Source organism: Carassius carassius, chromosome 21 (assembly GCF_963082965.1).
Source record: "Carassius carassius chromosome 21, fCarCar2.1, whole genome shotgun sequence".
Lineage (NCBI taxonomy): Eukaryota > Metazoa > Chordata > Actinopteri > Cypriniformes > Cyprinidae > Carassius > Carassius carassius.
Genome location: NC_081775.1, coordinates 19,205,751 through 19,227,775, shown reverse-complemented (window position 1 = coordinate 19,227,775; position 22,025 = coordinate 19,205,751). Strand labels below are relative to the sequence as shown.

The 22,025-nt window shown below is 36.5% G+C and overlaps 1 protein-coding gene across 1 annotated transcript in view; it reads right to left on the bottom strand.

Annotated features, from left to right (window-relative positions):
* Nucleotides 1–22,025, bottom strand: part of prex1 (phosphatidylinositol-3,4,5-trisphosphate-dependent Rac exchange factor 1) — a 71,324-nt gene that overhangs the window by 12,358 nt on the left and 36,941 nt on the right. The window contains exons 10-25 of the mRNA XM_059503635.1: nucleotides 17,953–18,100; nucleotides 12,686–12,786; nucleotides 11,553–11,656; nucleotides 11,001–11,050; nucleotides 10,161–10,236; nucleotides 9,829–9,901; nucleotides 8,491–8,633; nucleotides 7,262–7,354; nucleotides 5,264–5,412; nucleotides 4,818–4,903; nucleotides 3,880–4,019; nucleotides 3,629–3,737; nucleotides 2,944–3,125; nucleotides 2,626–2,787; nucleotides 2,224–2,434; nucleotides 164–419 (exon numbers count right to left, since the gene is read on the bottom strand). Of these exons, the coding sequence (XP_059359618.1) occupies nucleotides 164–419; nucleotides 2,224–2,434; nucleotides 2,626–2,787; nucleotides 2,944–3,125; nucleotides 3,629–3,737; nucleotides 3,880–4,019; nucleotides 4,818–4,903; nucleotides 5,264–5,412; nucleotides 7,262–7,354; nucleotides 8,491–8,633; nucleotides 9,829–9,901; nucleotides 10,161–10,236; nucleotides 11,001–11,050; nucleotides 11,553–11,656; nucleotides 12,686–12,786; nucleotides 17,953–18,100 (2,083 nt within the window). The remainder of the gene's footprint in view (nucleotides 1–163; nucleotides 420–2,223; nucleotides 2,435–2,625; nucleotides 2,788–2,943; nucleotides 3,126–3,628; nucleotides 3,738–3,879; nucleotides 4,020–4,817; nucleotides 4,904–5,263; nucleotides 5,413–7,261; nucleotides 7,355–8,490; nucleotides 8,634–9,828; nucleotides 9,902–10,160; nucleotides 10,237–11,000; nucleotides 11,051–11,552; nucleotides 11,657–12,685; nucleotides 12,787–17,952; nucleotides 18,101–22,025) is intronic.

Below are 22,025 nucleotides of genomic sequence, written 5' to 3'. Positions count from 1 at the left end.
TTGAGAACGTTTTTGTAGATTATTAAATATTTTATCTTAATGATTAGATTACATGTATATTAACTATAGATTTATTTTTTTACATTTTAAAGAGCTCATCACACATCAAATTAAATCTATTTAAACATTACTTTGAACACTGTTAAATTACTTCACCACTTACACATCTATCTGGGCCACATATTGCTTCATCTCTCGCACTGAAATGTCCAGGCGGTTATAGAGGCAGATGTATTTATCCTGGCTCTCCATGTCTTCCTGTTTGAGAAGGAAGCTGAGACCTCCCTCTTCATACTTCCTGCCGTCCTCTATGCTCCCGTCACCCTCCTCTGTGTCTTCATCTAAACTCTGGCAACTCCAGGAGGGGGCCGCCATGCTGGTCACACAATGCACGGCGTGGGACATGGGATTTAAATTAGCTGCAGGAAGAAAATAAATGACATTAATCAAAATTAAAAATAGTGTCACTCTTCTTGATTCATGCCCTGGATTTCTTGAGTTTGAGTCACTGAGTTTGCAACCTGGAAATATAAGTAGTGCAACCTTACAATCTTGCCTAAAGAAGGCATCTTAGAAGACATTATTATGGTACTCAGACTTTGCAACAGCCTTCATGCTGGGCGCATGCCTTAAAATGCTGTCTAGGGATGCAGCATACTAAGTTTGGAGTCTCTGTGACTCAACAACACAGAAGAATCGAATGACTGAAAAGCAGTGAGGGATACACTTGCATGTGGTAAAGCCATGGACCATGAGGCTGTAGACTGCAGAGAAGTGTACCAGAGGAATTTTAAACATCTCAGACCATGAGACAACTGCAGAGCAGATGTGTAGCAGATACTGAAAAATAAAAAGCTCTCGTGCTGCAGAGCATAAGAAACAAAGCATTATGTGGTTTATTCCCAGCTACACGTGGCGGCTAGACAGAAAGTTGGGCCGCAGAAATCTGTGCAGGTGAAGCCAAAAATGAAAGCCAGCTTCTTTGGCTCTTTAAGTTCCAGGGATGCCCAGTTGAATTTTAAAACTTAGCTAAATGTTAAAAGGTCTTGAAATTTTTGGACAAGTACAGAATGGCTTGGGTTTTAAAGTCATTCATCTAAATCCAGAGGAAAAAAAATAATAATTTACAAGTTTAAAGCGGTTTCATTAAAGTTGTATCATTTATAGGTATTGTTGCTAATAATATATTTTAAAAAACGAAAACTAAAATTATTAAATAAAACAAAATGATATTAAAATGGCTATTAATAAATGTTATAATTGTTTTGCTCCAAGAAGAATCTGGACAAATCTGAACAATTGCTTCACAGTTGAGTTTGCCAATTTGTTATATTTGATAATAAAGCTAAAATGTCTTAAGGTTTATCCTCTTAAATAAAGCATCAGGCCTCATAAACAAAAACCAAAGTCATACTAAGAGAGAGATGCAGGCGTTGGATGACTATAGACCTATGGGACAGTGGGGATGAGATCACTAAAAGCTACTTTTTTATGGTCTAATGGTGTCTTAATGGGGGTCTGATGGAGATGCTTTAAAAGGTTCTGGATTGCTTTGGGAATAGCAGGCCATGATTTTTACAAGACCTGGGAGGTTTTCACCATAAAGCTTAATTACTTTTTTACAACTTTCAATAATTGTAACATGGAGATTTGGTTAACTGAGCCAATGAGCTGAATCGTTGTATTTAATCAAGTCATTTCTCAGACTTAAACATTACATATTCTCTTTAACCGATTTTATTTAGCCTTTACGAGAAACAGAAATATTAACATGTATTATAAAAGAATATCTAATATTTAACTACAATACTTAAATTTGATATAATTAGTGCTCTCAACCAATTAATCGTGATTAATCGCATCAAAAAGAAAAGATTTTGTTTATTATGATATATGTATGGGTACGGTGTACATTTATTATGTATATATAAATAAACACACATACAGTATATATTTTGAAAATACTTACATCTATTTGCATGTATAAATTAATATTCATATAATTTATATTATATATAAATATATTTAATATATAAACAATTTCTTTTTTCAATATATACACATGCATCTGTTTGTATTTATATATACATAAAAAATATACACAGCACACACACTTATATTATGTAAACAAAAACTTTTCTTTTGGATGTGACTAATCGCAATTGTTCGACAGCACTAGAATAAATCCCTTCAGTTATAAATGGTAACATGACTATTATGTACCTTGATCAGGATCAAGGCCAAAGAAGGAGTTCTTGCGTCCGAAGCGGATGCTGAAGCCTCGGATTGATGAGGAGCTGTTCTTCGGGCAGGACACCTGCATCAGGTTCAGATGACAGTTGGTGGGGACGAAGTCCATGCAGCCCAGAACATGAGGTTTAGTGCTCGCCTGCTTAAACGTGGGCCAGGCCTTCGTCTGCAATTCCTCCACAAACTGATAGGAAAAGAATAGTAAAGTACTATGAGACAGCATTTGCATTGTTTTTAATGCCTTTTATTCAATTTTTCAATATCAATTAGATTAATAAAAAAGGGTCATTCATGTCTCGAAACACTGAGATATTGTATAATCCATAGAGCATTAGGGAATACGATAAAGTAGTAACAGCAAGACAGATGTCAAACCTGTTTGTAGCTGCAAATGCGTTTTTCTATGCTCTCCAGCTTGGTGTCACATATGCTCCGAAACTCAAACTGTGGCATGGTCACCACCTTCTCATTCTGAGCCATTAGCTGTCGGCAGCTCTTCACAAACAGACTGTCGTCCTTCACAAAGGCCTGCAGTATCTGAGAACATGAACAAGTGGTAGGTCAGAGAAAACAACTTCCTTTGAATGTCCATCTTGAAATCTAATATGTACAGTATACGCACAAGCACAATTATGGGTCATCAAAATTCAAAATTCAGAAAATGAAACATTTAGTATTAAAATGTGGTCTGACCTTTGCAGCAAGGTTGAAGCAGCCCTTGGGTTCCACCATCTTCTCCAGCACACAGTGTTTGATTCCTGCGGTGCTGACGTACTCGTACACAACCCCATGTTCCACATGAACATTATCCACATTCAGACTGACTGAAGGAACATCGTCAGAGATGGACAACTGTTCCAGCCTTCTTACAGAGCCTAGGAAATCCAAAGAACACACAAGTGTAAAGAATCAAATGGAAACACAAATATATGTGTACAGGACATCACCTCACATTTCAATGACATTAAAAAGGTTTTTTTTTTGTTTTTTTTTTATATTTTCATTTCATTGTGAGTTTTATTTTTAATTTCAGTTAAATTTTATTTTAAATTATTCATAAATAGTTGAATATATATAACCATCTTTTCACATCTTTTGCTTTTAGTAGGGTTTGGGAGATTTATCTGTTCATTATTAATGTGAATTCACACAAGAAGTCAATGACGTCAATGATCCACCACTGGTCAAATGTCTTTGGTACTTAGCCGAGAACAAAAGGTCTTCACCCAAGCTTGCATTCACAAATGCGTTTGACACTGGATCTAAAGTTCCCATTGGCTTTTGTATTCATAATAGTTTCCGTTAACGACAATAACTTTTTGGGTACACCTGTCCCACTGAGTAATTTGCCAAAAACACACACACGCACACACACAACCTGTTCCATTAGCGCAGCCATCCTCTGAATCTGAGCCATTCTCACATCCCCTGAAAGACATCTGCTCTTCCACATCCTCATACACACGGTACGCCCACTGACCACAGCTCTGCGGCACAAGAAAAGAACAATATCACAAAGGGAGGAAACGGGCACTGTATAGAGTGTAAGAAGCTAGTAACCTCTGGGATCACCATATGTGGACCACATAGTCTAATAAAAAAAACACATAATGCAGTGTTGATTCTCACAGTATCTTGCTGCTCCAGGACAGGCTGATGTCCACTAAAGTGCTCCAGGACTTCCTGGTAACTGCTCTGGTTCATGTTGTTGCCATTGACTTTAAGGACACACTGACCGGGCTGAAGACCCGCTGCTGCCGCCTCAGAGCCTGTAAACACAAAAATATGCCTATAATGTACAGAGAACAGTTTATTGAAAGGGTCTTTGGAAAATCAAAAATAAAAAGAACTATTTGAAACCTTTATTTTTAATAGCGCGTCTTTTTATATGTACTCCCAGGTACCTGTCTTAATATATTATCTTAATCAAACATGACCGATCATAAAGTTATTATCATAATTATATCGTAAGACAAAGAAACAAATTCACTCGAGTGCTAATAAAAATTTGAAATTTAAACAAGTTGCAGCAACGGGAAGATTTATGAGACAAGAAATTATGATTATTGTTTATTAACAGGATGATTTCATGTATTCTTGACTCTGCTTTGAATAGACCACTTATTCTGGAATTTACACCCCCTGCATTCAGGGGCACTTGAAGTGATGAAAGCTCCCATAATGACATATCATAAATCTCTACTTTTGTCTAAGTGCCGTGAAGATGAGCTAACGGCTTTGACTTCAAAAAGCTCCTAGAGTGCGCTTTTTAAATCCAGAAACATGTGCAGGCATCCTGAGTTTGGGTTCAAATTCTGAAGAGCACCAGATGTTGATCACATGACCACAGCAGCCTGGTGTCATGAATTTGCTTTATTTGAAAGCTTTTTATAGTACATTAACATCTGTCAGGCAGACAATGCATTCCCCGATTCAGAATAACACATGTGAATTTTTATGGAAAAAAATCAGAAAGGCTCTAGGGTTTTGAGGCCATAATCACTTTGCATATGAATGTGATATTACGTGTATGCTTGTTTTGATCATTACAAACAATGAGGACTCACCTTTCTTAACTGCATGAACGTAAGGTGGACAAGAACCACAGAGAACAAAAGGAAGAGTGCCATGAACATCTGGGATCTTCACAATCCTGTCATATACACACACACACAAAGACAGGATATAAGCACATAAGCTAGGCTCTTTTGTCTCACTTTTATTTAAGCAACATGACATGAGCAAGAGTGTTGCTGTACTGGATGCATTCTGTGTTACTAAGCAGAATATCTTTTTTTCAAGAACAACATTGTGTCTACACTGAGGAACAAGAAGTGTTGGGATGCTTATACATTAATGAGCACTCATTTGAAAACAACTGTTTTGCAGTGTGCTGCTGTCCTGCATGTAACTCTGATACCAGTAGTGTCTTTTTACACTGTACCCGGCTACATTTAACACTTCTGTGTGTCTGTGAATAAGTACTTGATTTCTGAAATAAACATGGATTTACTCTTTGTTTTTGGTGGCCACCAGCAGTCTGAGCGAGCGGCGTATACAGAAGGACTGGTTGATCATGGTCTCCACCTCAGAAAAAGCCCTTAGGAACACCAGGTCTTCATTAATGGAGTAGATCTTTCTACCCGGCTGCAGGCCTGCCATCTGCACCATAGATATAAAGATGAAAACAAAGGAAATGAATACCAAGAATCCAGCTAACAAACAATCAAAAATGAAGAAGGAAGAAAGTCTTGTAATCTATAAGAAACAGAAAAAATGGGATGAAAAAAAACAAGAAAGTTTTGAAGAAAGAGATGGTTAATAAGTTAAGTGTGAAGACTCTGAGGAGAATATGATGGGACATGCTTAATTTCTTCTCCCAGATCTCCAGAGAGCAGAGCTGTGAAGACAGAGGGAGTGGAATGAATTAAGCAAGCGTGTCCTGGACCTGACACATGATCTGAGCAGCCCGTGACGTAAGTGTCAGGACATACATCACTTCCTCTCATACACTGGATTAATCACCATTACCATCACACTCTCATCTTCTGCAGATGCTCCTGTGAGCAGCAGTGTGAAACTTGAATATGAACAAAATGTCTCGTGTCAGGTCTAACAGGCACAGTGGGGATAAAATGAGTGGTAGTTTAGATCTTAACCATAATTACCTACCAATCTTCAATAAATATCTGGCAGAGCATGAACACAAATAACCCTGTGCACTGAAATTAACGCATTCGAGCTGAACAGGTCCCCTTTCAAATGAGAGATAATGATCTAGGTTTATTTCCCAAAGGCAGATTTATCACATTAGATCCACACTACATCCAACAAGAGACCGGGGAAACAATCAAGGTTAGTTTAGATGCAAAAAGAGTCCTTGAGAGATCTAGCTATCAAGAAGAGTTTGTCACATTATAATACAACCCACACTGGATAAAAATAAATGGACATCTATCAGCTTGGAACATTTTCCATTATATTTTTTTTTTGTAAAACCATGTGGACTGTGAATAAGTCAGATGGATTAACATATTTGCACATTAAGAGAATACAATTATGTTGCATGAAGATGTGACTCTCACAAAGCAATTCAAATAAAATTTACACAATTCACTCCAAAATATAATAAATTATATTTTGCATACAAATGTCTATTTTCATTTGTTTTTTGCAATGTGCTATTTTGTTTTAATAGTTATTAAACATATTTAACTCCCCCTTGCAATTAACCATTGATTTTATATCAAATTTGTGAAGAATGACAATTACTTTTACTATTATTTTATTAAACAATATTTTAAATATATACTAGCTTTCAAAAGCTTGAGATCCATAACAAATACTTTCATAAACTGATTGGTTAAAAGTGACCGTAAAGATATATAATGTTACAAAATATTTCAAAGAAATGCTTTTCTTAAAAAAAAAAAAGATCCTGAAAAAATACTAATAATAATGGTTTCCATAAACTACTGAACAGCACAACTGCTCTGAACATTGATAATATGTTTTCATCACTAAGTCAGCAAATTATTTTTGTCTTTCCATTTTGGCATGAAATATAACTGGGACATTTGTTTTGACAGTTTTTATGAAATTGCACAGTTCAAATATGTATGTAACCTTCATGTTAACAAAAAAAGGTTCTAAATAAAAAACTAAGCCTCATTTAGCAATTACATTTTATATAGTTTTTGAGCCTATTTTAATCATACAGTATTACTAAATATTACTTCAATGAACCAGTGCTAAATGTGACAGATGATCAGACAGTGAAACTTGTGAAACAGTTGTTTAGGTTTTCTTACTCTCTGAAGACTACCAGCTCACACATATGGACAGAATTTGGGTGAAAATGCCTTATAAGAAAGAAAACACCACTTACTAGGGAAAATCCCAAATGTGGCAGACTGTGGGACTCATGTATTTTGGGTTTGCCCTTTCATTGATATTTTTGTATAGGTCAGAGAAATGTGGAGAACTAGGATGCGGTTACCCAAACTCTTACCTCTGCATATGAGCCCCTGGTGACACTCTTCACTACGATGGCCTTGTTCTTTTCTTCAATCTCAAACCCATAGTCCTCCTCTTCAGGGTGGATCTGTGGATGGACAAGAGAAACACAATATCATCACAAGAGCTGGTTGCATCTCAAAATAAATGCAGAGCGGAATGGAAAAAAAGTGTTACTTTCGGGACTCAATTTATGATTTAGCAGCTCGGTGCCACATTGAGAGAGCATCAGCGTTTGTGCAAATGTGTGAACAAGCGATGCATCCTGTAGTCCAAAAAGCTGATTGAGGTGTTAAGTCTTTTCTTCTAAAAATAACCAAACAATAATTTGTTCAAATAGTGCCACAAATGCATGCTAATAGGCCAGCGCAGGTGCTAAAGGTGTTATCACGGTTGAAAGATATACTGGTTTAAGGTCAAGTCTGGAACATTACAAGGATATAATGCTCAGTTTCTTCACAGCTATACATGAGATGGGCTTTTACATGCTTTTATTATCTAAGAGCTTTTAATAAGAACATGTTTACCAGCACTCTAAATGCCTTCCTTTGTTTTTTGTCTATCCTTCAACCCCTATTTTCTCTGAAAATCTGCAGTGGGGTAAGGTCCTGACGTCTGAAAGCTCTTAGCATCTAAGAGGACATGATCTGGAGGAGGAATCTGTCAGTCTATAAGGGATGAAAGAGTAGTTTGTAAAGGTCAGGGTAATTACTGATGGACGAGGAGGGTCTTAATTGGCACGGAGGAGAAAAATCAATGCATGGCTGATGGTTGCGCTTGAGTGTGTGTAGTAGCATGAGTGTGTGCCTATAAATAAAGGGGTGTGTTTTGTTAATATGTTACTTTCAACATGAAATTATTGGGTTTTCTGTTTCCTTTTATGTCAGTATTGTTGACATTGGGGCCAGTTTGTCAAACTGAGAATGATCTAAATCTGATTGATATCTCCTGTATCTTGTCAGGCTACACAATTTAAGTAGTCAAAATTAATTTTATTAATTTTAATTAATTTACTATAAGAACAGGATCTTTGAGAGCGAAATGACTTGACAGAAGGTTTGATCGTTTCAATGCCCTAGGTCACTTGAGCTATAAAGCAACATATAAACAACTACAGCATTTCGAAATAAGTTCAGCTATTGAAAAATTTGGTTAAGTTAGTGGCATTGCTAGTTATCCGTCAACACTGCTCTCCCCGGCTGTGTGTGTGTCTGTGTATCTCACCACTAAGGATTTGGCAAGGATGTTCTCGATGAGTCTGAAGTCACTGCGGAGCTGTTTACTCTTGGAGCTCGTACCCTCTGTCTCCTCATCGGCGTAGAAGCGGAAAAACTGTGACTCGTCCTTAAATTCGCTTTTCTCCAGAACTGCAAGGCAAAGTTTGAATTTAATTCAATTGGAATTTGATAAAAAAAAACAATTTCACACATTTAGAAACCGGTAAAACAAAACACTCAGTGCTGGTCATATCTGCTGGAGACAAAATGATTTGACAGTGTGAAATGGGCCGATTGCATCACCCTTCAGTTCCCGTCAAAACAACTCATGATGTCTGTGGGATTGATGTTTGGGCAAATCTGAGGCGAAGGATGAAGGCAGAGGTTTTAATGGGAGATCTGGTGTGTGCTGTTTTTCCCTCTCAGGAAGAAATGTGACATTGAGTGTGTGTGTGTTTTCTGTAACTTCGGTCTATGAATTCCAAACAAAATATTGTTTTGGACTATTTTGGAAGTTGAGATCCGACATGGCAGCAAAACACTTCAATAACTCTGACAGGACGCTTGTGCCTATGAGCATGTGTATCTCATCTGAAAATGTTCTTTTCCAATATTGTGACTATTTCTGTTCCATCAGAGGCCCCAGATGTTATTGCAGCAGCTGTTTACATCTAAAGCGCACTCATCTCTCTTCATTTGACTTTTCTGTGTCTCTCATACTAACAAATTAGACCTCTTGTTGACACAATCAGGGTGATGTTAAAAATCCATAACTGTAAAACACCACACTGGTGTTTAAAACTGTGCTGCACTTAATGCACTGATCAATGAATTTAGAGAGGAAAAAAGATAACACTTGGTCGTTAAATAGTTCTAGCTCTTGATTATGATCAGCTGAGTCGCGATTGACAATGTAAAATAAAACACAAACAAACTAAAATTGTGTTACCTCTGTACTACTGCACCACTGCATCTACGTGTTGCCTATCACTGTAAAACATAGCTTCTTGGGGCTTATTGCTTTTTAAAAACGCTTTCACCCTCAAAGCTTTGCTCTGGGCACCATACAGTATGTGTTGCAATGGCAAACAGAAAAGGCACCAAAATGGAAAAATCTGAAGTTTATTTAAAGACAACACACGTAACATTTTCATGATACTTCTTGCAATTCCATCTGATTTCATCAGAGCACAGAAACTGTACATTTGACCTTTAAAATCACAATGAGATGTCTTTTATATCCTGAGTGAAATGGATAAACGAAAAGAAAAATTTAGAGCTGGGACTTGGTTCAATCCAACAGCTATTGATTGGATTGTGACAAAGCTTGGACATAGAGACTGACCATGGTGCATGAAACCAGCATTGCAGAGTCCGACACCGAGGGTCACTGCATCTTCACGGGCTGTGCTGTCACCCTGAAGAAGGAAAATCATGCTAAATGACTTCTGTGTTTGGAATGAAATTACATAATGAAGCAGCTGTGAACATTGAACTGTAAATAAGTAGGTATTCAATTAGACCAGAAATGGGATATTGTGTAAAGAAACCCAAAAACTCTGAGCTGAACGATGTACAAAAAGTAAAAGAAAGCAAAAAAGGAGTGTGTTTGTGTGTGCATGTGTATGCAATAAACTGGTGTGTGTGTGTGTGTGTGTGTGTCCTTCCTCATATTACCTGTGACACAAGCCAATCCACCAGTTTGCTTGCTGGTATGACAGATTTGAAGGTTTTCAAATGATGATCTCGGTCTCTGTACATAAAGAAGAGTTTAAAAATGTTCACAACTGTCCAGATGGTAACATAAACAACATCGGACATCTGACTACAAGACAAAGCAAAAGAGCAGGGAATTTCTAACAAGATATACCACTGGAAAAACCCAAATTAGGCCTTTTATATTTCTAATATAATTGATATAATAACAATAGAAATGTACCAATTCAGTGAAAGTGTTGAAGTGGGTACTGAACAATTTAGTGGCAAAGTTGGGTTCAAGCCAAGCTAATGGAGATCAATAATCTGGAAATATCTTCTATCAACTGAGATCTTTTATTACCACTAGGACCCAGTTTGCTCCAGGGTGGTCTGTCCTTCACAATTAGTGTAATGTAATTAGTAAGTCACTTAAAAAGATTAAAAGTATATGCTAAAGGGCAAGTAACTGTGTTAATTTGTGGATCTGAGATCAGACTTGGTCCCAACTGCAGTCTATCATGTGCAGCTGGCCAAGGTGAATTTATGAAGTACAAACAGACACGTCTCATCTTTTACAACAGTTGAAATTAAACTGTTTATTAAAAATCATTTGTATTTGCTGTCAAAAAGATGTTTAAACTGGATTTATATCTGAAAAAGACAATAAATAAGTGGTAATGCTACTCTCCATGTGCAAGAAAGGGTGTTAACAACACATATTATCAGAAACTTGATTACAAATCCTAATAGTGTTAATTAAGTAATAGTTTTGTCATTTGTTTGGAGAGTGAAGTATGTCATAGAACATGTGTCACTTACTTGATAACAGGTGTGAAGAGGCTGTGGAGACGACAGTAAAGTCTCAAACCCTGTCGGACACACATACACTCACATAAAGCATTTGTACCAACAGCTGCAATGCTTTCTTCATTTCATTTACTGTTGAAATCACTGCTTGATTGAGTTGTTGACAACAATTGTTAAGTAGACCATTTTGTAGTCTTTATTTATCGAGATCATATGGCACTCAAGATTCTGTTGATTTAAATCTGTAAACTGACTGGTTAAAAACCTAGTGAGCTGCCTACACAAACAATTTTTCCACATGAAACTTGACTCTAAATTGATTCCAGTAGAGTTTGATGTTAGCACAGCACACACATATACTGAGTAATATAATGCAATGCAACTTTTTAAAGTCACTTTTCAATATATAGTGAATTTTAAGTGTATTTCTAATCACATTTCTCTCATCTTGTCTGCCTTGGATTGATTCTTTTGCTGACCTCATCACCAAAAAAAAAAAAGGATATTTATCTTATCTCATGTTTCATTTGTACTTGAGCTATCATTTTATTCTAGGGGAAATACCTTTGAGATGATGTCCTCCATTTCACTCCTGGCTTTATAAGTGCCGTCATCATACCGGAAGCGATACAACACTTGCTCATTCTTGAACTGATGTTTATCTGACACTATGGTGGAAAAAACACATATAGATAGAGTTAAATGTTGGTTATGTTTTGCATAAACCGTAAACTTCACCTCTAACATAACACATTGAGTGTGTGATCTTTTTGTTTCTCTCACTTTGCTGCTTATAAACATGTATGTGAAGGTCTGTGATTAATTGAAGTGTGTGAATGCCATCACTCCACAAAAGCCTTTTTGACCTCTCCTTGAATGCCGCCACCATATTATTGATCGAGCCCCTGAGCCCTTATACTTGAATTCATCACTCCAATCCCTTCTGGTGTTTGTCACAATGCTTGTTACAATCCCCTGGCTGTAAAATAGAGGTATGATGCTCCCAAAATCTCAGGCAAACACTGCACCTCTTGAATAATTCAGAAGAACGCTGCTCTCTACCAGCATTTCATGTCATGTTACTATCCAGACTGTCGATCATCTGTAGGGGATTTCAGTGAGTGCCAGCCAACAAGGATATTTGCCAGATTTGTAGTGTGTAAATCAGTCAAATTGTGATTTTTAACAGTCCAACATTTGTATAAACTGTTAATGGATTGGGTTTCATTTGGCAAGACCGTATAAAAAAAAAACAGAACAGACAGCAGTTGCATTTTGGTGATGAAACCAAGAAACACTCAAAAACATGATGAAATACATTGGAGCTGAAAGAGGTGGAAAGAATAAATGGAAGAAAACACGGAGAGTGAAAAAGAATAATGGAGTTGTATGAAGAAATAGTGATTACAATTAGTAATTTTACAGTGATGGGTCACAATGGTTGAATCAATCATTATTATGATCGTTTATGTATACATTTAGCTATTTATAGCCAATTGAAATGATTTTGAACATATGCAGGTTTTGCACATCCAAAGATCAGATATTACAACTATGGTATTTGAATACCATAGTACTATATTCACATTTACATTACCCTAAATTAATTAAAAATTAAACTACTGGAATACCATGGCCCATGTCCAACAGAATCAAGGAAACAACACAATTTTCTTCAAGGGAGAACCTTGTCTTACCGTGATGGATGATGCCGTTCTCCAGGAGAGCTTGACCCAGGTTGATTCCCTCCTCAGCCTTACTGATCTCTCCACTCTCCAAAAGCCATGAGACAAACTCACTGAGGACACACAGAGACAACAGCTGTGTCAGGCCGCACATAACACAATGCTGCAAGCATGATAAAGAAAGGATTTATGAGCCCCTAGTCAAAGGTACTTGGGAACTTGGATTCCCTCAGTCCTCCAGAGTGACTGGTCAAGAATGGTAAAAAGTTCACCAAGAACACAAATCATGATGATATCAAGCTGCATTCCACCCTCTTAAGGACTTAAAAGTTCAAAAATCACAAGTAAGGTTCACATAGTGTTTTAGTTTCAGGAAATGACTTCAAGCTAAAATTTTAATACATTTAATTTAAATTAATAAAATATATATTATATTTAAAAAATAATATAATAAAAAAATACATGAAATATAATCAAATTTGATAAGAATTTTGTTAATATCCAGTAGTTTTGTTTGTAATACAATACAATACAATACAATACAATACAATACAATATAATATAATATAATATAATATAATATAATATAATATAATATAATATAATATAATATAATATAATAGTATACTGTATGTCAGATAACAAAAACAGATAACTCAGTTTTTATTAATTTTCAAAAAACATGTTTTTTTATTGTGCATTTCTTTGCACAATTAAAATAACTAAACTATACAGCTAACTAACACAATAAAACATATTGACATTAAAACAAAATAAAAAAAAAACATATATATATATTTTTTTCTTGCAAATAAACTCTTCATATAATATATTATTATACACACACACACACACACATACACACACTTCTGTAGCTACTATACTGTATATGCTTGCTAGTCTGATCAACTGCCAAAATACATTTTGAAGAGGAGTTATTCAATTATAAATGGGTTCTGTTGAGAGCTGGGGAGAAATTTCAGCACTTACATGTGTGAAGTGGTTTAGTGGTGAATCTAATGTTGTGTGTGAGTGCATTTGTGTGACTTCATGCCTGAAATGTGCTGCGTGAGAAACTGTGAATCCCATTAGATTCAGTGACAGAAATAACCAACGTATAAACAATTATGACGCCTGGAAATTGGAAATGTGAGAACTGAGAAGGGTGTGTGTGTGTGTGTGTGTGTGTGTGAGTGTCCGTCCTTGAAATGTTGAACGACAGCAGTGAGGGTAGAGGGGTCGGATAAAAGGATGGGTTAACAGATGGAGCAGGAGGAGAAGAGAAGATGCTGGTGCCAAATGCGCCCCACATCCATCCAGTACAGTAAGACGACCAGATTCTCTATTCATATCCCACCTGACTACTAAACTGACCTGCCCTCCATATCTCCTCCAAATCAGCTGACGACACGCACAACTTAATTAACTCTTTTAAAATACTTAACCTTGATAAATCTTTACCCTTCACCATTGAACACTAGACAGCGATGGCAATACTATCTAATACCACTTCGATTGTCTATGCAACTCAACAGTATACCAACAACAATATATGTGAGAAAATTAGCACAATTGTGCATAATATTGTAGATCATGTTGATTCTGTGTTTTGAGTGAGTGTGATTTGAGACTACCGTTTCAGGTACGTGGCAAGCACAATCCCCTAAACACAAACAGTGTGCTACCACAAAGGAAAAGAATATTAACTGATTTAGGGCTGCAACAACTTATCGATAAAATCGATTATTATCAATAATGAAAATCATCGACAATAATTCTCATTGTCGATTATTCAGGTCTGCCCACAGCGCACGTACAACTTCAGCAAGTCGCATCAAATTACACAACTGAATAACTGAATCTACACATATTGGAGGAAACAGAATGAGCTTCTGCAGGAAAAGTATGTGATCTAAGCTGCTCAAAACATGATAAATCTTTATTTTAAGTTTCAAGCTGATGTATTAGCGTAATGGCTTGCCTGTCAGGGGCTTTTACAGATACTTGTGTGCGTCTTCGGTGCAAATATAACTTTTAGTTAACAGTCATATCCTTATCTGTAAATGTCACAAATTCATGCAAGCCTTTCCATTTTTGCATAAAGGCCCGTCCTGACAGTCTGCATTAAGTTGAAATCTTACTGAAAGAGCGCCTGCTTGTGCATTAAACGTAATTAACATATTAAATTAAAAATTTTTTTTTTGCTTTCTGTATTGGTCAGACCTCCAATATGCTTAAGCTTTTTAGTAACAGTAGTTAGCTATTTTTAATGCTATAAAATAATTATTGCTGTTATCTGTGAAAGAAAGGCAGAAAAAAATTGTCAAGTGCTTTATAGTGTTTTTTTTATTCAGATACCCAATTAGTCAAAAAGTACATAAACAATGCCAGCAAGCATGTGAGCTGTTATCAAATGCAAAGGAGGCCATTTTTGTTAAGCGAATGAATACTATTTAGTTATCTCAGTTGGTTATTTGACCAAAAATTACAATAACATTTTTAGAATATTGTTTTTTTTGACAGATTCCTAAAATATTTGTGTCTTATGACAGGTGGTCTAATAAATTAAGCACTGTATGTTTTCGTAGCATTCAGTTAGCACATTTGTTTTAAGGACATTGGGCAGAATGTGGAATAGTGTCTTTTTGCCAATAAAATTAAAATAAAGAAAATAGGGGTTTTAATCAGATTCATTGATTAATCTTAAAAAATAATTGGCCAACTAATTGATTATCAAATAATCGTTAGCTGCAGCCCTAAAGCAATTAGAGATGCATTAAGCAGCTGCACTGACCACTAATAAAAAAAACTGTCAAGCTGTTTATATCAATAAAAGGGTAGTAATCACGTAATCCTGCCCTTAACACAAAATCCAGACAATAGATGTTTATGATGTGGGTTATGTATTTTATGTGCAGCCCTGCAGAGGAAGTTCACAGAGGAGAGGGCGGTCAGGCCCATGAAAGAGAGCAGTGAAATGAAACAGACAGTGAGTCTGCTGTGATTACATAAGTCTCTAATTCAGATTGGCAGGAAAGAGAAGGGGTGGAGGTGGGCGTCCCTGGGGTGAATTAATTAGTGTTTATGTAACTCATTAATATTCTCCACAGCTAATGCACACAGAGCCCTCTCACATGCCGTAGATGTGTGTGAGAATTTCTTAAGCTTTTATCTAATTTTTAGATTTGGATGTGGCCCTTAGTTTGAAAGAAATTATATAAAATGTAGTAATAATATACACGTTAACAGAAATATGCTTAGAGTTCAGTGATGCAAGACAGAAATGTAAAGCTTGCATATGTATGTAAAGCACTATTAACCCTTCCTTAGAAAACGGTGTTATTTTAACTGCAAAAGAAAAAAAACTTAAACAGTGGAACTGATGTTCTGAATGGATGAACTTTAAGCTGTGCATTACCAATGTTTTTCTTGTGGGTGGATTTTTTTATATCCTTATAAGTGTCATGCAACAATGGCAGGATTTATCATGGTTATATGGTCACAACCTGAGTTGAATAACTGGATAATTAGTGAACAATTTTAACATACCAGTCTCATAAATGCAACTTTTTGTTTGTTTTTGCAAACTGATGGACAAGTCAAAATGATTTCTGTGTATTCAGACAACAGATGCTAATGCAAAATCTCATCATTTTGATGTGAATTCTTCAACATAAGCACAACAGGGGAAAACAAAACAGTAGTTCAAGCTAGACAGAGATGAGAGAAAGAGCCAGAGTCTGAGCAGTAGCAGAGCGTTTGTTCATATTAACAGCTGAACTGCTCGGCTGTTCCTGGAAGGAGTCAGATTGTGTTCTATTCTGAGATGGATGCGCAAGCCAGCGAACAACAGAAGCCAATCACAGCTGCTTTCACCTGGACCACCGAGGCTGAAACGCACAAATAATTGTGTTCTGAGGGAGCAGTGCGAAATTCATCCAGTCAGGTGTTGACAGGAGAACAACAGCACAGCTGAGGCCGTAAGCCCAGCGACAGTTAAGCCACTTCAGCGGAAGTGCTACTTCAACTGTATTTGAACTAGTCAAGTTAACCTAGCTACTGTACACTACAAGATGTTAACAAATAATAAAGCCATATAGGGGGGTACTTTAAAATCAAACAGTACACTGTTGTTTTTAATCAGTAATTAATCTGCCTCAAAACCAGTGAGGATCTCAATCAGAGTATATATTTCTGTGTAAACTGAAATATATAGTTTTAAATACTATAATACTAAATACTATAATACTAAATAAAACTAGGTCTAGAACTGGAAAAATGGTACAGCAGCATCTAACTACAAAATAATAATACAAATTGTGAATAGGTCAATGAATAAATGAGTTTAAAAATGATTCCTCTCTTCTTTTCTCCAACTGAAATTCACTATAATGAAGTGAATTTGCAATTGTGAGAACAGCATTTTGTTGCATAATATTGTTATTCACTGGTTAAATCGGCTTGTGACTGTAAGCAATATGTTAGCTACCCGCGTTGCTGAAAATGTAGAAAAGTTAGCAGCATTTGTTACTTTGAGTTACTGGCTCCCAACACTGCACCGCAGAAAGGCCCTGCCGATTTATGAATCAATTTAACGAGGCTCATATTTGAACTTATGAATTTTTGTGGCCTTATAAACTAGATTACATCAATATAATAGCTTTAAATGGACCACAGTGTTTTCCCCTTATCTACTAGTGCAGTGCAAAAAGGGAATTTTAATTGGGGTGAGGAATCTCTCCTCTCAACTCCCAAACACACACACACACTGTATTTGGAAGTTTAATGGCGTACATAGCACTCATTGTTCATTCATGGTGTTGAAAGACTGGGTGAGCAAGCGACAGAAAGAAAGAGAGAGGGAAAAATGAAGAGAGATACACAGAGAAAAAGAGAGAGAGCGAGAGAGAGAGAGAGAGAGAGAGAGAGAGAGAGAGAGAGAGACTGAATGCAGAGTTCTCTCTAATGAAGGCTTTTTTGCTGGGAATGTCTGTGTCCAATGGGGTGCTTGGCAGTGAGCTTGGGAAAGCATCTACAAGCGCTAAGTGAGTGTGTATGTGTGTGTGTGCGCATGCATTTTCATTCATGCAGGGGCCTCTTGGATTAGGATGACTTGCAAGATATTCAGGAGACAGTCAGACGGTGTAAAAGCCGCCGAGGGAAGGTGCCGCACACAGCACGGAGCGAGCCAATCACTGGCATGGGAACTGACCAGTCATAAGGGGAACCCCTCTGTAAATGAGAATCTCTAAAACGCATTACAAATTGCTCAAACTTACTTTCCCAAAAAGCACTTGGGTACATTGGTGAGTTTCCTGCGTCGGTCTTTGATAAGGTGGCGGCTCTTGGTCATCATCAAATGGTAGAGCTTTTCTCCCTTCCCTGCGATCATGACGTAGGCATCACGTTCCATCCCAAGCTTCAAACCTGACAATAAATATGAGAAAAAAAAGAGTCAAGAACTCCTAATAAAAGTGAAAAAAATCTGCAATTTAATGTCATTAAAAAAAAAATAATAATAATAAAAACAATAAAATGTTTGGGATTATGGTTAAAAAAAAAATTAGAACATGTATACATATGAAAAAAATATGTACATTATATAAATAAAAAAAATAACATCAATAACATTAGTATTTTTTGCAAAAACAATAGATGCAAATTAAGAAATACACATCCAAGAGCAATAATAACAATGTGCATGAAACAAGTAAATTGTTTAATTAAATTGTATAATTGTATAACTGTATTTTTTGTGAATAAAAAACATTTATACAAATTTAAAAAAAGAAAAAAAATTATATATATATATATATATATATATATATATATATATATATATTTATTAAGGAGCTATTCATTAAACATGCAAATTGTTTAATTTTATTATTTTGTAATTATTTTAAATGTTGGCACAAGGTTAATTCTTAAATTATAATTTATAAATGATTTTGTAAAAGTTATTTCATGAATAAATCCAAATGTGCATGAATAATTTTTTTTTTTATCTCAGTGTGTTCCTCCTGCAACACCAGTCAAATGTGCATTATTTTTCATAGAAAACCATAAGTCATATTTGGCAAGCATAAATGGACTTAAAGCGGGAAGAAATAATTTTTAATAGCAAATTTGTAGAAGGAACTGAACTGGTCTGAATGTCAAAAACATTTGAGACTGTACTGCTGTTTACATTTACATTTATTCATTTAGCAGAAGCTTTTATCCAAAGTGACTAACAGATGAGGACAGTGGAATCAAAAACAACAAAAAGAGCAAATACAGTTTATTCCTCGAGCATCACTTACTAGCTGTTTCACTGAATCAGTGTGGGTGTTACTGTGTGAGTTAACATTTAGGTGAGGCTGAAAGGAAACACTGGTTTAACTGATTTTATTATAAGACACAGGTTTGCACGTGTTTGTGTGTTCACACTTGCACATGCATGCTGCTATTTGAGGTATTTTGGTGGTTGAAGGGCTGAGGCTCAAAAAAAAAAAAAAAAAAACGGTATCAGCATTGTACAGTACAAACAAGCCACACACCATACACAAAATTAAACCATTAATTCTATTTGTCAAATTCCATCAAATAATAAAAGGTAGCATTAGCAAGTCTTTAAAAATTAAACTGTGACTGCTTATCACATATTACTAAAGACAGGTCCCCCAAAAAACTACTCATAATAATTTTCTTGCTACACTTCTGGTCGAGTGGCAAGATGTGGTTAATAGGGGGAGAAAAAAAATGCAGAAAAAGACCGCTACCAAAATGTTTGCAGTTTCCTTCAAAAGACCTGAAGACAACAATGCTGCATATTAAAAACTGTGTAATAGTGCAATGAGTCAAGCTGCAACGGAAACAGGAGCTTCGCACAAAGTAGGCTGGCTAAAAAAAGGCTGTCCAAGGCTGTTTGTATGTTGCTTAATGCAAAGAACTCTTCAGTCAAAGAAAACATTCATGTTTTTACCATACATTTAAACAAAAGGTGGTGACTATCAATGGGATTGCAGCTGATGCAGGAGGTGGGACGTGCTCAGATGTGGCGGCAGCTGGCATGGCTCTCATTCAGAGCTCTTTACTGTGTCTGAGACCCCGGAGAGAGGGAAGCCACCGGCAGCTGCAGCTCTCGCTCACAAAGAGTTTTTGAGGAGGTGTTCGTGGCAGCTGTACGAGGCTCCAATTCAATCAAGTCTCAGTAAAGAGGCAACACATCATTAAAAATGGCTGCTCAGAAATAACCCTGCTGAAGTGTAATTTCCACCGTGGCATCTGTAGGTCTGATGCTGAATGGCAATTTTAGAAATGAGCAAGCCTTCATTTCAAACCATAAATCTTGATTGTTTTTTTTTCACTTATTTTGAACTGCTGATTTCAAACAGTGCACACCAACACGAAATGGGTGAACATAGGTATAAATTCAGGGAATGTTCACCCACATTCTTCAAAAATAAATAAATACACTTTATTTTAAATGACTTTTTTAAATAAATAATGCTAGCATTTAACATGCATTTTTTATTACTAATAATTATAAAAAAATGTGTTATATATTTAAAGGTATATTTTAAGCAGACCATGTCACTGTAATGCGTAATTCATATTCTTTTAGTTTGAATGAAATATATTTCTGATCTTAAACTCTATATGACCAGAATTCCTAAGTTGGAGCCACTTTTGCATGTCAAGCTAAGTATTAATTGGAACATGTAATTCAATGACGTCTTTGACTTGCACAGAGGAACGAAGGGGGCGCTGGCTAAAGATCTGGAAGGTCAGAGAGGTGTGACTGATGCGGCACCTGTTGAAATGGGCTCCAATTTCAAACGTTGGAAACACGATACGCTCCATAAACTTCTACTTTCATCTGGCAATGCAGCATTAAAGTTACGTCTCGCCCTACCGCCAGCTCACACCACATTACAATACTCTGGCTGAGGACTTTGCCTTGGACACTGGCAAACCGATCCTGCAGACTAATACTTCATGCTAAAACATAAGAGTTGCGATCAGAATGAGCTCTGTGGTATATTTGGGGTTTTACTGCTATGATCATGTGACCTAACAATCAGAACAACCCTGTTAATAAAACACAGGCCTCAAAAGCAGATAAAACAAGAACAGGTGTCCCAGCAGAGGACAGGTGCTTCATATCACAACAGAACAAAAAAAGAAAAAAAATCCACATAAAGACATACTAGGTATAGCAGAATCAAGGATGCTAAAATACAAAGCATGGCAGAAATGAGTTCATTCCTATTCAATAGATGTAAAAAATATTTGCTTTGACAAGTACGATTACAACCCGAATTCCGGAAAAGTTGGGACGTTTTTTAAATTTTAATAAAATGAAAACTAAAGGAATTTCAAATCACATGAGCCAATATTTTATTCACAATAGAACATAGATAACGTAGCAAATGTTTAAACTGAGAAATTTTACACTTTTATCCACTTAATTAGCTCATTTAAAATTTAATGCCTGCTACAGGTCTCAAAAAAGTTGGCACGGGGGCAACAAATGGCTAAAAAAGCAAGCAGTTTTGAAAAGATTCAGCTGGGAGAACATCTAGTGATTAATTAAGTTAATTGATATCAGGTCTGTAACATGATTAGCTATAAAAGCTTTGTCTTAGAGAAGCAGAGTCTCTCAGAAGTAAAGATGGGCAGAGGCTCTCCAATCTGTGAAAGACTGCGTAAAAAAATTGTGGAAAACTTTAAAAACAATGTTCCTCAACGTCAAATTGCAAAGGCTTTGCAAATCTCATCATCTACAGTGCATAACATCATCAAAAGATTCAGAGAAACTGGAGAAATCTCTGTGCGTAAGGGACAAGGCCGGAGACCTTTATTGGATGCCCGTGGTCTTCGGGCTCTCAGACGACACAGCATCACTCATCGGCATGATTGTGTCAATCAGCAGATGCCAACTAAAGCTCTATCATGCAAAAAGGAAGCCATATGTGAACATGGTCCAGAAGCGCCGTCGTGTCCTGTGGGCCAAGGCTCATTTAAAATGGACTATTTCAAAGTGGAATAGTGTTTTATGGTCAGACGAGTCCAAATTTGACATTCTTGTTGGAAATCACGGACGCCGTGTCCTCCGGGCTAAAGAGGAGGGAGACCTTCCAGCATGTTATCAGCGTTCAGTTCAAAAGTCAGCATCTCTGATGGTATGGGGGTGCATAAGTGCATACGGTATGGGCAGCTTGCATGTTTTGGAAGGCTCTGTGAATGCTGAAAGGTATATAAAGGTTTTAGAGCAACATATGCTTCCCTCCAAACAACGTCTATTTCAGGGAAGGCCTTGTTTATTTCAGCAGGACAATGCAAAACCACATACTGCAGCTATAAC